The sequence below is a fragment of the Protomyctophum bolini genome, assembly GCF_963924005.1.
Source record: "Protomyctophum bolini genome assembly, chromosome: 19".
In the NCBI taxonomy this organism is placed as follows: domain Eukaryota; kingdom Metazoa; phylum Chordata; class Actinopteri; order Myctophiformes; family Myctophidae; genus Protomyctophum; species Protomyctophum bolini.
The window spans coordinates 9968096-9983981 of NC_137880.1; the positions used below are offsets into that span (position 1 = coordinate 9968096).

General features: G+C 40.9%; 1 protein-coding gene across 1 annotated transcript; it reads right to left on the minus strand.

Moving 5' to 3' along the window:
- Positions 1 to 1292: 1292 nt before the first annotated feature.
- Positions 1293 to 11054, minus strand: LOC308334076 (cysteine-rich venom protein-like; the record flags this gene model as incomplete). The annotated part of the gene is made up of 7 exons (XM_080790664.1): positions 1293 to 1423; positions 2245 to 2327; positions 3976 to 4076; positions 4184 to 4326; positions 5371 to 5461; positions 6038 to 6132; positions 10973 to 11054. The coding sequence occupies 7 exons, from the start codon at positions 11052 to 11054 to the stop codon at positions 1293 to 1295; spliced, it is 726 nt and encodes a 241-aa protein (XP_080646790.1).
- Positions 11055 to 15886: the final 4832 nt, after the last annotated feature.

A 15886-nucleotide genomic window follows, 5' to 3' on the forward strand; every position in this document is an offset into this window, starting at 1 on the left:
CCCGGCCGCTGTCCAAACAGCCAGACTCCAGAGTGGAGCAGGCAGGCTAGAGGCAGCGCGCCCTCCGTGCAGCAAGAGAATGCACGGAGTATCATAATGCAACCACCCGTATAGCAAGAGTTGCTGTGATGAGTTTATTGTGTCACTTCTATGTTCTGAGCACCTGGCCACGGAAGCCTGCTTTTTGTACAGTTTGTTAGATTAGAGTAGAGTATAGGCAATAGTAGGGCACTATTGTCACTTTATTTTCGGTTGTTAGTTTAGTGTGTCTAAAACTCAAGAGGTTAGTTTTAGTATGCTTTTGATTATTTGCCTTAGTTGCTCCGTGTGTCATTTATGTTTGTAAGTATAGTAATTCATATTGAATACTTATGTAAATGTATATATTGTAATTTGTTTCCAACTATTTGCATGCCACATAGAATAATAAAGAACTTTGGGCATTTCACCACCTTGCCTTATTAATAACCGTCCTAGACTCGGTGAGTGTAACACCTGACTGATACCTCTTAAATATGATGTCCTTGGAAAATGTACAGTATGGAAGGTTTCTGTCACAGGCAGGAGTTTTTCTGGGGTCATCAATATCTTCGTACACTGACAAATGTGTCCGTGGCAATTAAGACTTGGGCTTGTCCGTGGCAATTCTTTCATTTTATTTTTTACACACCATTATAATGTTCTTATTTTGATCTTAAGACCCAATAACTGAATGTAAACTGTCTCCAGGTTTTCTTCAGAATATGTATGACACTATTCACATTAGGAGTCCAACTAGTACTAGTGGTTCTCAAATGTTTTATTCGCAAGGTCCCCTTAACTCTGAGAGTGTACAAAGGTTCCATGCATTTGTCCCTTTTTACTGACACCTATAGTTAAAGTAAAATAAGAATTGAATGCACAGAATATCAATACGAAGCAACTGAAAAACACGTTATTACAATTGTAGTGGATGGAGAGAAAGGATTTTTGTCCAACCACGAAACCGCAACCAATGGGTGCGAAGATCGGGCACAACCACGGGTGGGACTGGGTACTGGGCCTGAGTACTTTGTCCACCGCTGGTCTAAACAGGCAAACAAAAAGAGTGAAATCGGTGTCATAATTTAGAAACGTTTGCTTTATTTTCTTCAAGGCTGCAAGCACAGCGGAGTGATCACTTCCATCGGATGTACAGTATGCATAGACCATACGTTCATACAGTATATGAAAGGGTTCGTACGTTAAGGAACATCATTGGCTGACGTGGATGGGGATCCAATCGTGTTCCTTGTGGTGGTCCTTCAAACTGTTTAGACGATCTCATTATTGGTGCATTTGCAGGAGGCGGGACACACGCCTGCGATCATGGGGTTGCCGCAGCCCCACTGTTTGGTCAGCATAGGGCAGTTGATGTACACGTCCTTATGGGGACACGGGTTGGCTGAGAGAGAGAGAGAGAGAGAGAGAAGTTTGTTCATTCATTCAGCCAGTGTTGATTTCGTCGACTAAAACTAAAAATGTTCGTCGACTACCTTTTTCCACTGACGAAAACTGAATGGAAACTAAATGAAAACTAAGCTATGATGGATGACTAAAACTATAAGACTAAATATTTTGAGAATTCTTTAATGATTTTTTTCAATAGAGCATACACAATTCACATGACTTGCACAAAAGAAAAAGACAAGAAAAAACAAACCAAAAACAAAACACAACTAGCAGTCAAAAGATAATAATGGACAACACCCCTCCACATTCTAGTGATGTCATCTGTATAATGTATAAATACAAATTGTTACTGCAACCATCCTTTAATATCGCCATCAATATAAGTCATTTCACACTTTCACACACACATTGTGAACTTGCAGATCGGCTATTTTCAGCAAGTGTAAAAACAGCAAGGCCTCAAGTCCAGACAAAATTAATTGTAGTCGACTAAATCCACTGTAGATTTAGTCGACTAAAATATCATGATATTTAGTCGACTAAAACTAGACTAGACATTCCGGGTGACTAAAATATGACTAAAACTAAATTAAGTTTTATTCCAAAGACTCAAACCAAAATAGAAATGTGCTGCCAAAAACAACACTGCATTCAGCTTCCTTTGTAGCTTTTAGATCCAAAGGTTACTGCATGGACATTCACCACGTTCGCAGGCACATTGTGTATTGTGTTCTGACTGTACCTTGTGCTGTTTACATTTCTGTAATCAATAATCAATCAATAAAAACATAGAAATAAATAATGGTCACTTACTGCACAGCCCTTCATCACAGGCGTCGGGACAGTGACCACAAGCCGGTCCCTCCGTGTAAGGGTGGGTGAACTGGTAGTTACCTCTGCAATGTGGGACACAACAACATCAAATATCAAACATGATATGACCAGAGAGTGTCTGAGACAGCAACATGCACCGTTGATGTTGTGTTTTTTGATGTCCATATCATTTCCCAGCCATCCTAGACAGATGTTTTCTACATGGGTCTATGCTGTACACAACACCCACATTCCAGGGGTCTTCACCAGGCAGTCCGGGACCCCTAGGGGGTCCTCAGAGTTACTATACAGGAGGGGCCACCAAATAGTTTTGCTGGGTTACCACCACTGGCTAGGGCCTTGTCCATAGTGGGGTCAGTGGGGCAAAAATGATTGTACTTGTGTAGTAGTGAGTGACACAGAAGTATTTGTACTTACGCGGGGCAGTACAACTACTGACACACATTACTACTGTATTTGTACTTAGGCCACATAGGCCTAAATGTGTGAAGAAATTAAAGAATGTATTGAAAGAAAATGAAACAAACATGCTGGGTGATAACAAGGGAATATATTGGTTAGAATATGGTTGAACGTTTAACCCCAAAATGTACGTTTTATTTTGTGTAGTTAAACCATGGTCATTCATTTTCTGTTGACAAGGTTTGCTCATAGGGGGAGCTGTGGGGAAAAAAGCATGTTAGCAATAGTTCCAGGAAGTGAGGTAGGTTGGCTTTGCAGGGGTTCCATTTTAGGTATCAACATGTGTTGTGTGGGGATTTGTCAAAGAGACTCTACCAAATTGAATCAGAAATGTATAAACCACAGATTCGTGGGGCTGGAAAATGTTGAGATCTGAAGATGAAAAGTTTGGTCAAGGAACATTTCTGAGGGTTTAGCTCTGAATCAATTCAGAGCTTTTGGACAAAGGGAAGGGAAACCTGCTGCGTGTGGCGTCCTGACTGGAAGGTTGAGTGAGTAATATACTTTTATGTTTTTGATGCTTCAAATTGACATTGAAAGGAACATTGCGGGAAGTACAGGTACTTTGAAATCTGGATTGTGCAATTGAATTGAATTACTATTTTTGGTTGGTAGGTCTGCAATACAGTTTGGTTACAGTATTAAAAAAAACGGCGGGTATAGGACTTTTATTCTTTTCGTTCTTTCATACCAGTAAGACGCCTGAGGGCGAGACGCGAGGTCACGTGCACTGGCCATATATGGAGTGCGAGTGTACAGGGTTTGATGAGGTCAGATCAACATATGGAATGTCAGAACAGGTCAGCTCCATCTATGGAGATCTAAGGGTGGCAGCGGTGGCAGTGTCTTGAGTGTACAGGGTTTGAGTGTACACATGAGGGCCCAGGCAGGGCCAGGCCTTAATTTTCGGGCCTGTTGAGAACTCTAGTTTTCGCCGGCTGCCAGGCGCGGCTGCACAAATAACTTTCCCTCGCTGATGATGTCACGATGACCTGGGGGCTTGCCTGGCTGGGGTGACCAAGCAACCAACCTACAAACTGACGGGAAATTCATATTTCCATAGTAAATGCGACCTGAGGTCGCAATAAATCAGACAATGTTATGGTTCTGGTTGTTATACTGACACACACGGGGCAGTACTGGCACACATAGAAGTATTTGTACTTACGCGGGGCAGTACTGGCACACATAGAAGTATTTGTACTTACGCGGGGCAGTACTGGCACACATAGAAGTATTTGTACTTACGCGGGGCAGTACTGGCACACATAGAAGTATTTCATGTTCCCAGGGTTGTCGGGGCAGTACCCCAGGCCACATCCGATCTCGTTCGAGAGGTACCACACAACCTGCACACGCAACACACATTACATGAACATCACGACGAGGTTTTCAATTGAAACATTTTGACAAACTAGTTGCAGCATGCGCAAAAGTGCAAATATTCACTGTGTACCTGTGTGAAATGTCCGACCTCTCCCGTGTTGATGCGTCCCTTGCCGTAGCTCCAGTTATTCACCTCGCTGTACCAGTCCTGGACACCGCTGTCCCACGGCGTTTCAGCACCGGCCTCGAATATGTTCTCACCACATACAGTGGCTGCACAGAGAGAGAGAGAGAGAGAGAGAGAGAGAGAGACACCAAACACTATAGGCTATAGGGCATAGCAGTGGCAGCAATTTTCTGGTTCCATCATATTTCTCCCATTCCTAAATGATTTATATCATCATGGTGACTCATGACCATAAAACATTTGACTCTGTTGTGCAACTGTTGTGCGTGTATGGTCTGTTGCCAAAAACAACAGACCTACAAGCTTATCAACTCATTTGTTAGAAGGAGCAGGTTTTCAGTGCTCTCGTACGGAAGCCACAGGCCAGCTTACTTGAGGTATAGTGGCAGTGGACCAAAAGTCCCCTCTCTTAGATGGTGCCATATCTTATAATGACCAATGGGTGGAAACCGCAATTGATTGATCAATTGATTAACAGTTCGCAAAATGTACAGATACAATTATATGATAAAAGATTCAATTATATGATAATTGTATCTGTTAACACAAAAATCCATGAGGGCTTGTTTCCATTGTGGTCCTGTGTAAAACTGTTCAAAAAACTTTTAAAAACAGCGAAAGTAGCAGATACACAAGCTTGAAAAGGGCTAGTTTTTTTTACACTAAGGTGTGATCAAGTATAGGGCGTTGATTTCGGGAAAATGAACACACAAAAAGTGTATTAAATATGGAGATAAGAGGTTTGTGTCCCGATTATGTTTTAAAATGGTCCTTTAAAGCAGTGGTTTTCAACCAGTGGTCCTTGAGAGGCTTCCAGGTGGCGACCCCAGCTAAATGATGGAGAGTTGTAACCAAATGGACCCCGCTCTCAAGAGTTAAATTATTGTTAAGCATCTGCATTACTTAATTTACAAGAAGTCTACACACAATTAGATCATGTAAAATAAGTGTTATGTTTGATCAACGTTTCTTATACATCATGGAATTGTGGAGAAATGATTAACCGACAACAACATATTCTTTAGTTTTTTGGCCTGAGAGGCTAAATCTCAACACATGGTGATGGTGGTCCATACATGGCTCAAGTGCTATATAGAAAATGGGCCTTGACATGAAAATTGTGGTCTTACAGCCGATGGACCTCTTGTGGACGGGACTGTGATCGAAGGAGCAGCCGTTGGCCCATTTCTGAGCGTTGGAAGCAGCTTCATCGCTCCAACTCTGACAATGAGAGGGCACAGGATGCATGGAATGAGGCAAACATCAAATAATCGGCACTTTGGCTATCAGTGTGTGCGGACACTCTTTTGTCTTTTTAAGACTTAACTCTTTACATAACTGTGTATGACCACTATATCAGTGGCACGGACACTGGTACAAGACACAATGTTTCACAAATATTGCGAGCTATATGAATCGGCTGGTGAGACACTGCATTGTATATTTGATATATTGTGTCTCGTTTGTCTTTTTTAGTACTCTATGGACCTTCTGGAGAGTCTGAAATATAGATGGAATTGAATGGAATACAGCAGTGCAAGTGCACGTGTTAATATAGATGGAATTGAATGGAATACAGCAGTGCACATGTTAAAGTATACATTGACTTAATTACTGTACTAAATGCAATTTTGAGGAATTTCAAATTTCAAATATTTTTTTTACTTCTACTCCACTACATCTCAGAGATCTCAGAGCATGTTGTGTAAGTTCCTTTAAGAAAAACAATTGCATACTTTTTTCCAGTCCACCACTGGAATACAGTAGCCTACTGTATATGTACTGTACATGTCTTACCATCTTCAGCATGTTGCTGGCGGTAGGCTGCACAGCTCTTCTCAGCTCGTTGTGTTTGTTCACGATGACCTCCTTCTCAGCTTCAGTCACCACACCTTCATGGACACAAACAGACCAAAAGACCAAAACAAGTCTGACAAACAACGTTTTACACTCTATATATGAATGAATGAAATATCTATTTTCGTGTCATGCCACTTTGGCCCATCCCATAATGGGACACACATTTAACAAACACATTGAAAACAACTGACATTATGGTCCTTCCTATATATATATATATATATATATATCACTCATTCTTGAGATGAGGGACAAAAGTGGAAAAAACATGTCCCACACATAAGAGCCTTATTTTATGTAAAAAATAAATTAATTCATAAAAATAAAAGCACTTGCAAAGTTAAGTGTAATACAGTTGTGTATTATTATGCCCTTAATTTCATTATAATTGTTTTCATATTCCATCTGAATTAGTTAAAAGCAGGCCCTGTACCCAAAAAGGCCTGTATTTAGCCTGTCCCCAGCAAGTGGCCACAATTTCAAACTGCCAAAAAAGTGTCTAATACTGTCACAATCACATAAATATACATACTAAATTAAAGTAGATTGTCAACAACATAGCAAATAATATACACAGTTAATTTTAATTTATATTTTCTATTAAATATCTCATATCAAATGTTCGTCCCACGTCTCCGTCAACTCCGTCAGGTTTTTTTAAAAGTCTTAAATTAATCAGAAAATATTGTCGACAGATTTAGCCTGAAGACTCCTTTTCCAAGTCCCATTTATATTTGTTGCAACAGTGGAGTACCTGGTCTGACAAGCATTCAATTGTTTGATATTTTAAACAAACAATGTTGATAACAATGTGGTCACAGCTTTTACATGTCAACTCCGTCAGGACATTATTATGATCTTTGTTAAGAATTCCAAAATAATGTTTATTATTTTAGTTTAGGGGTTAGGTTTAGCTAACAAAATTAAGCAAAAACAAAATGGCTACATTGTACTAAAGAGGGTTAAGATGAAAACAAATGCCATTTTGTCAACTCCGTCAGACGTCAACTCCGTCAGATTTTGTGTCTGACGGAGTTGACGTGTATCTGACGGAGTTGACAAAAGTGTTCCTAAAACAATAAAATTATTGTTTTTGAATAATGGGCAGTATTCTAATTTGGCACACAGTTAGAGCATGCCTTAAGGAACATTTTTGGCTATGGGGCCATCACAGATTTGTCTCGTGGTGACCATGGCAGCCATATTACAAAAGAGCCGCCACCTGATGTTATTTTACAATAACTCAAGTTCTACACCACCTAGGATCTTGATTCTGGTGACTAAGACCTCATTTTCAAGGATGAGGGATACAGTGGTACAATTTAGACTTTCCCTGTGACCATGGCAGCCATTTTTCAAAATGGCCGCCACCTGCTGTTATTTTACAATAACTCAAGTTCTACACCACCTAGGATCTTGATTCTGGTGACTAATCATACATTTTCAAGGATGTGGGGTACATTGGTAATATTTAGATTTGTCCTGTGACCATAGCAGCCATTTTTTTTTCAAAATGGCCGCCACCTGCTGTTATTTTACAATAACTCAAGTTTTAGACCACCTAGGATCTTGATTTTGGCGACTAATCATACATTTTAAAAGATGAGAAATACAGTGGTACTATTTAGATTTGTCCTGTGACCATGGCAGCCATTGTTTTTCAAAATGACCACCAACCTGCTGTTATTTTACCAATAACTCAAGTTTTAGACCACCAAGGATCTTGATTCTGGCGACTAATCATTACATTTTCAAGGATGAACTTTCTCTGGGAGAGGTAAGGGCTTATTTCAGGTGCAGGTTGAGTTTCTACTGACAGGACATTAAAAGGAGGTGGGCTTTCTGGCCTTTGACTTGCCCCTTTCAGGTACAGATGCACAGTTTGACTTCACTGGCCACTGCAGGGAACTGTGGGGGAGAAACTTTGGTCTCTTGACACCCCGATTAGGTTCAGGGTTTTTTTTGGTGGAGACTTGCCTTTCATGACATCTTTGCTGCAGCAGTTGATCTCCTTACTGCCAGTGGTGGCACACTCTGGGTCTCTGGGGCATTGTATCTTGGTGGCCTCCTGCCAGTGTTTCTCCATCCTTCTCCTGAGCTCTGTGTTCTGGGGCTCTGTTATAGTCAACTTACATTGTCTTGGCTGGAGATTGCTTTCCTGCAGGGTCCAGCCCAGTCTTTGTGCAGATGGCTGCTGGCCCACCTGGAGGCCCCAACCTCACTTCTTCGGTTGGTGTGATTAGGTGGGGTGGTCTTCCCCAATCAGGATGAGGGGTTTGACCCTTTCAAACGGCAGTCTGGCCAAGTGTCTGTATTTAGTTGTGAGTTTAGATACAGGATACGATTGCTCACCCAGCCCCAGGTGACGAGGATGAGGTGAAGGCTCCTTTGATTTGGTAACATTGCTTTGGTTGACATGCTGGGGACACAGAGAAAGACACTGATGCCTTCAGTGTCTGCACATCCTGCCTGATGGTCCTGAAGCCAAATCTTCTGTCTTCAGTCTTTCCCTCACTGTTCACTGCTCACTGTTCACCTCACCGAATTTAGCCCAAGGAGTTTGACCCCTAGTTTGGCCATAGACCCCCTAGTTTGGCCATAGCCACTTGCCCAAATGTGCCGACATGTGCTGACCTCATCACATCTGTGATGATGGCTATGGCCGTTTTTAGCCAACGTAGTGTTTTTTGTGCAAAACTAATGCTTGGAATGGATCCAGAATCATGAAAAGCCCCTAGTTTGACATGCCACATGCTACTTAAAGCATAATGAAATTTAGAACATTTAGCCTTATATTGGTTGTTGATGGTACCCAACTTTCAGCAGCTGTCAAACATGCCCCTAGGGTGGTCAAATAGAAACCAATGTGGGATATGTTAGTAGACACCTTTACAAACATTGGTGAAGAAAATTCTTGGTAAGAAATGTATTCACAGATTTTATATTATTCTGATAATATTCCCTGAGTAAATTGGTAAAATAATAGCAGGTCCACCATTTTTGAAAATGTCTACCATCCATGGTCACAGGATAAATCTAAATAGTACAACTGTATTCCTCACCCTTGAAAATGTATGATTAGTCACCAGAATCAAGATCCTAGGTGGTGTAGAACTTGAGTTATTGGGAAATAACAGAAAGTTGGCGGCCATTGTGAAAAATGGCTGCCATGTTCACAGGGCAAATCTAAATAGTACCACTGTATTCCTCATCCTTGAAAATGTGGGATTAGTCACCAGAATCAAGATCCTAGGTGGTCTAGAACCTAAATCAGTTAAACTTGTCAACTCCGTCAGATGTTCGTCAACTCCGTCAGACGTTCGTCCCGTGATGTTTTTGTTAATTTCCAAAGAAATAGAAAATTTGCTGTCAAATCTTTTGTGCTTATGTATTGAAACACCAACTGAAATGATACGTAATGATGATTTTTTTTTTTTTTTACATGGTTTTCATGTTATAATATTGAAAATAAAGGTTGAAATGACGGTTTTGAGAAATTGGATATTTCATAATAGTGTGATATTGGAACAAAATAATATTAAAATATTTGTATTACTTAACTTGATTACTGAAAGCCATTATAAGATAACTGAGGACTTTATATTATTGTTGAAATGATAAAATTCAATTAAAAGGGATTTTAGTGTGTCTGACGGAGTTGACATGAATCAGGTATTAAGTGCATAAATGTCCCATTTTAGAAAGAAATGTTATGCGAAAAACCTGTTCCTTCTCAAGATTGGTAGTTGAGATCTGTGTCTACAAATACATCTATTTGATTTGAATGTATCTTAAAAAAAAAAAAAATCCAGTTTGAAAAAGGTTTTGTCCCTTATCTCAAGAATGGGTGATATATATATATATATATATAGGAAGGACCATAATGTGTGTGTATATGTGTAAATAATGGTAGTATGGTATGGTGCACACTCACCCTGCAGGTTCAGCGTTGAGAGATGAGATAGAGAAGAAAGGTTAATGAATACCTTGCAAAGTGCACTTAATCCCTATTCACATAATTGAAAATAATATTATATCGGCCTCCACTCTGCTTTACAGCAAACACTTTGCAGGATGCAAATAGCGATGGAGTTGCCATTAGGCACGGGACGATTATTCTGGCAAAAATAATTGTGATTAACGATATTATCGCGATAATCAAAGATATGCTTAACATTCTTCGAATTACACTTTTGTTAGCTTGAAACCCAGCATCCATATTCTGGGCTATTTTTTGGGATAAGTCAAGTGATCTGGTTTAGAATTAAACAATCACACTTGTGTGAAGTGAGGGGCGGCCACTATGGCTGCCACTGTGCCACACAACGTCACATTATTTTTACCTGACTGGTGTTTTCTTGTCTTCAAGTCCACCAAACCATTGCCATCGCTCAAACTCGTCGTCGTCCCCGATCATTTCCACTGTCGTACTGGCTAAAAATTACATTTCCTTCTCGTGTTTTAGTGGTGTGGCTAACAGTCTGCATTCATCGTCCTCCACGAGACATGAATGCAGTGTGTTATTGTATAAAACGGAATCAGTCACACAAGATGTATTTATATTGGTCGCGTGGCGTCTTACGTTGTCATTTAGTGCCCTAAAGAAACATAGACGTGGCTGCCACATGACTCTTCAAAAGCCATGCATGGGAGGGGCTATAGCGCCCCGTAAAAAGAGCATACAAGTGCACTCTTTACCGTTTTACTGAAGTGTTAAGGGATTGATCTCCAGTCAGCATATATGACGGGAAGACAGTTTCACAATCAATTCTAATCTCCGCCCTACGATCATTGTGAGCATTTCTTACCGCGATAAATGATTCCAGCCGATTATCGTGCCCCCCGCATGCAGGTCCCCATAGTTGTCCTTACTTACTTTGTCCCCCATCAAGGGGCTGGCAGACACCCTCAAGGCGAGCAGAGCGCAGGCCCACAGGAAGGTAAACGTGTGCATGGTGGCTAGTATATTGCGTATTCCGACAGGACCGACACCTGATGATGATATGATATGAATGATATATATACTATGGTGTACCCTCCTGGGCTGTGCTGCTGACTGACGTGAACCGGTACACCGGTAAAGGACACAGGATGGGATCTGTGTCAACAAGTACCTAATTGGTGTTGAAAGAACCTTTCAATAACCTTTCAACTGGCAGAGTCATATTAACTCAACTTTTAACCTCAGTCATTTAACCTCAGTCATTTTAACCTCAATGAATTGAATTGAATTGTATTGACTTCAATTGGGCATTGGGTTTTAGTGCAAATTTGCTTATTTCCATCACTCAAAAATGATTTTTTTTTGTATATATCCTCTCTTCATAATAAAATAGTATCCCAAGCGGCACACTTATACTTATTTCGATGGAAATAAGCAAATTAGCACTAAAACCCACCATTGAGGGCTTTAGGGGAAATAGCCAATAATGAGCTTTTGCACAAAATAACACCTGGACCTCTTTGGTGGGGACATAACAACTACAAATACAATAATAATGGTAAGAAAGCCTTCTTGTCCGAAAGTAACAATACTTGAACCCCATGTGTTGAGTTGTTGAGTCCCTCAGAGCTCCGTACTTCATCATTAGACAGTTTTTTTTTTGTTTTTTTTACATTGGATTTCAATTTTTTTATTTTTTATTTTTTATTTTACGCAAGAACCAGTGATGGAAAGAAATTAAATACTCAAGTACTGTGCTTAAGTAAATTTTTTAGGTACTTTAACTTTACTGGAGTATTTCCAAAGTGCAATACTTTTACTTCTATATACCATATACCTATACCTTCTATATACTCCACTACATCTCAGATCTAAATATTGTGTACATTTACTCCACTACATTTATTTGAAACCATTAGTTACTAGTTATTTACATTAACCACTTAATTTTGGCCATTTGAAAATAGCAGATCTATATTGCTATTTTCAATAGATTTTTATGACACGGGACATTCTGCATATAGTAGGCTACTTTACTACTTTACTGTGTGATGAAGGAATCATTGTGTAGTTCAGGGAGATTTATGGCATGTTTTTTCTGTGTGATGAAGGAATCATTGTGTCGTTCAGGGAGATTTATGGCATGTTTTAGGACACACCCATTTGAATGGTGGAGTCTATAGCTCAGCTGGGTATAAAAGGCTGCTGTGAGGCCTGTGAGTGGCAGAACTGTGAGTGAAAAGCTACAGCCGCTGGTTGCAACCTGTGGTTTGGTATCGGGTATACGGTCGCCCCTACCTAGCCTGGCTAAAGCCAGACTCATATCACACTGTCGTTTTGCCAACGGCTGATTTGCGTCTGGCTTTAGCCAGGCTATAGCCTCTACCATCTCGCCCCTCGGTTTTTTCCCCGCCGACCACTCTGTGCCGTGTTTCTTGTATTCTTTAATTTGTTTTACTGAGAATAAGGTTAGAAATAAGTTTAGGGTTAGGCAAAGTTTTACTGAGGTTAAGTTTAGGTACAGGGTTATAGGTTTAGGCTGTACGCTCGGGGCGAGTTGGTAAAGGGGTGACTCGTTTGGTATTCTCTGGTTTCTGTGCTGATTCCAGACGCCTGAGATGGTCCTAATCGCACAAAACAAAACCTTTTATTTATCCACGAGGGCTTATATGCCCACTAGACAGACGTCTATTTTTGAGCTTTCTATATTTGTCATTGTTCTCTGAGCCAGAACTGTGGCACGGTGAACACAAACCTTGTGACCTGGCACGTGACATGGCCTACATTCGTCATTAAAGGTGCACACAACACAACACTAAGTAGCATAGTGAATATGAGGATTGTGTGCAGGAGGTATTACGACAGATCTGTCAGCACTGCGACCTTAAACATGTGATTTAATGTTGATATAGTAGTAAATGTACACATAGGAGCAGCCGGATGCATGGAGACTTGCTGTTGTTTCAACTAAAGGCCTTTCAACAATAACCTTAATAATAGAGACAATACACCCCCCCCCCCGAGGGGTTGCGACCCACGGTTTGAGAACCCCTGTTCTTCCCAACATGTGGCAGCCAAGGCTATGGACTTTTAATGTTTGTCTTCAAGCTGTACTATAAGTACTAAGGCGCCGGTAAAACTGGCGCCGTATGCGACCGCTATAGAGGCGGGATCAACGTGAGACTGGTGACGTATTGTAGCTGTGCCACAGCGCAAATGTAAACACAACTGCTTCGGGTTCATCGTTTCTGCTTGAGAGAGACCAGATGCAGGCAGGAGGAGTGAACTCAATGCTGCCGCAATCTGGCGTTGCGCTGCGACACGTTTTGAGCTTGTAGATCGGCTATTTTTGCTATATTCGAATTGGAATCCTGAAAATGTACACTTTTATGTAATCTCAAATGCCTTTAATTATACGTGTGTTGAGCATTGAGCTACTAATTTAGACTGAAGTAATTAAAGCAGGTCATGTTTGCATGTTGTGGAATTGTAAACGGCTGGAACCAATATTATATCAGTATTCTGATATTAACCTGAGGGCCACATTAAGTGAAGGTGGGGGCCGCATGTGGCCCCCGGGCCGCCAGTTGATATTAACCTGCGGGCCGCAAAAGGTGGGGGCTACATGTGGCCCTCAGGCTGCCAGTTGATATTAACCTGCGGGCCGCAAAAGGTGGGGGCTACATGTGGCCCTCAGGCTGCCAGTTGATATTAACCTGCGGGCCGCAAAAGGTGGGGGCTACATGTGGCCCTCAGGCTGCCAGTTGATATTAACCTGCGGGCCGCATTAGGTGAAGGTGGGGGCCACATGTGGCCCTCAGGCCGCCAGTTGATATGCGGGCTGCATTAGGTGAAGGTGGGGGCTACATGTGGCCCTCAGGCTGCCAGTTGATATTAACCTGCGGGCTGCATTAGGTGAAGGTGGGGGCTACATGTGGCCAGTAGTACATGTAAGGGATAGGGGATACATAAAATAAATAATCTTCTCCCTGTGACGTGGCCCCCTCAGTGGTTGTGGCCCTAAGCGACCGCTTGGTTCGCTTATCCCTAGAACCGGCCCTGCACGCTCACAACACGTCACGATCGGCTATTTTCACTATTTTAAAGTAGAAAAGTAGAAAGTTACGGTTTTGGACGTACAGGGTTTCTATCTGACAGCAATGATATTCACTGTTGTATGGCATGAGTCTTCAGATTCTAGCTCCAAGGCAAAGGTTCTGAATATTTTTAAGTTTAATTGGTCTGAATATAAGAAAATATAAGCTTTTTTCCAATGGAAATTTCCTAAAAAAAAACTGGGTCGTATTATAGGTATATTTAAGGTGATGCAAACTTGAAAAATAATTCACCTGGAATTTGTTGAAATCGTTTATGCAAAAGAAATGTTAACATCCTTGTTCAAATTATCAATTATTTGATCAAAATCTTAAGAAACCGTAGCCCTTATACAAGGTATAATTCATATATGTAACGTAACGACACAATTTGTGCTCGAATATCAATTGAATTAAACACATGTCCATGCTGACAAACACATTGCTGTACAAAATTACAGCGGTATAGTAAAATACAACAAGACTAAAAAAATCTGTTTTTCCATATAAAACAACCTAGAAACACTCTAAAGGAGAACGGAAAGCTACCAAAACGGTGACATCCATTTCTACTGTATTGGCAAATACAGGGTGATTTTTCAAAGTTCGAGTCTTTACGACGTGAGTAGAAAAGATTACAAAAAAAAAAAGGTACATCGCACTTCAATCCAAACACATTACTCTTTCACATTAAATCGTACTTCCCAATCGGAAAGTAATGTCGGTATAGGCACAATAATCCAAATCAATAGCAATTCTCATAGCCATTTAGTCAGTGGTCAACATGAGCATCCATCCATGGCAGTGGTTCTCAACCTCTTCAGGCCGCGACCACCCAACATTAGTCTTCCCCCCCATTTAATTTCATTGTAGGTATATTAAAAAGGTCTTAAAAATCCTTAAATTGTCCCTTAATTGTCATCTGGGGACCGCCCCAAAAAAAAATCACGTGAGGACCCCCCCTCCCGACCCACAGGTTGAGCACCACTGATCCATGTAATTCACGACTCGGCCTCAAGCACATGAACCCCAGTGTCCCTATTCAGTGAAAAGGGCAGATCTACAAGCTCACAATGCCAGATAGATGTTTGACATGAAACAATTTGGTTTTAGAGGTAAATACTAGAAGACCTAGTATAGAGGCGTAGGGAAACCACAGTAAAATAAGTACAGGGTTGTGTAGGTATAGCATTTATTTTTAATAAAACAGAAAAAGTGTACCGTTAAAAAGTTAAAGCTCTATAGTCTAGTAGCCAGAATGTGAACCCGGACATGTTGAGTACACCAACGTTTTATGTTATAAATGTTGAGTATGGGTCCCTAGCATGTAGAAACTGCCGGATGCTAACTTGCATAATTATGTTGAGCAATTTTCGGGAATTGGCATAATCTGTGACCATACCATTAACAACCTATGAAGGAAAAAGATTCAAAATGTCATCATGCTTTATGTAGAATGTGACATGTCAAACTAGGGGGTTTACATGATGCTGAATCCATTCAGCATCCATGGTATGGTCACAGATTATGCCAATTATGAAAATTGCCCAACATATGCATGTTGGCATCCGGCAGTTTCTACATGCTGGGGACCCATACTCAACATTCATAACAAAACGTTGGTGTACTCAACATGTCCGTGTTCACAATGGGGCTCTATGGGCTGGCTACTAGACTACTACATTGTGTAGTAGAAATCATTGCTGTAGTATAGACTCAATAGTAGAGAGTGTTTGTTCAGTAACAATG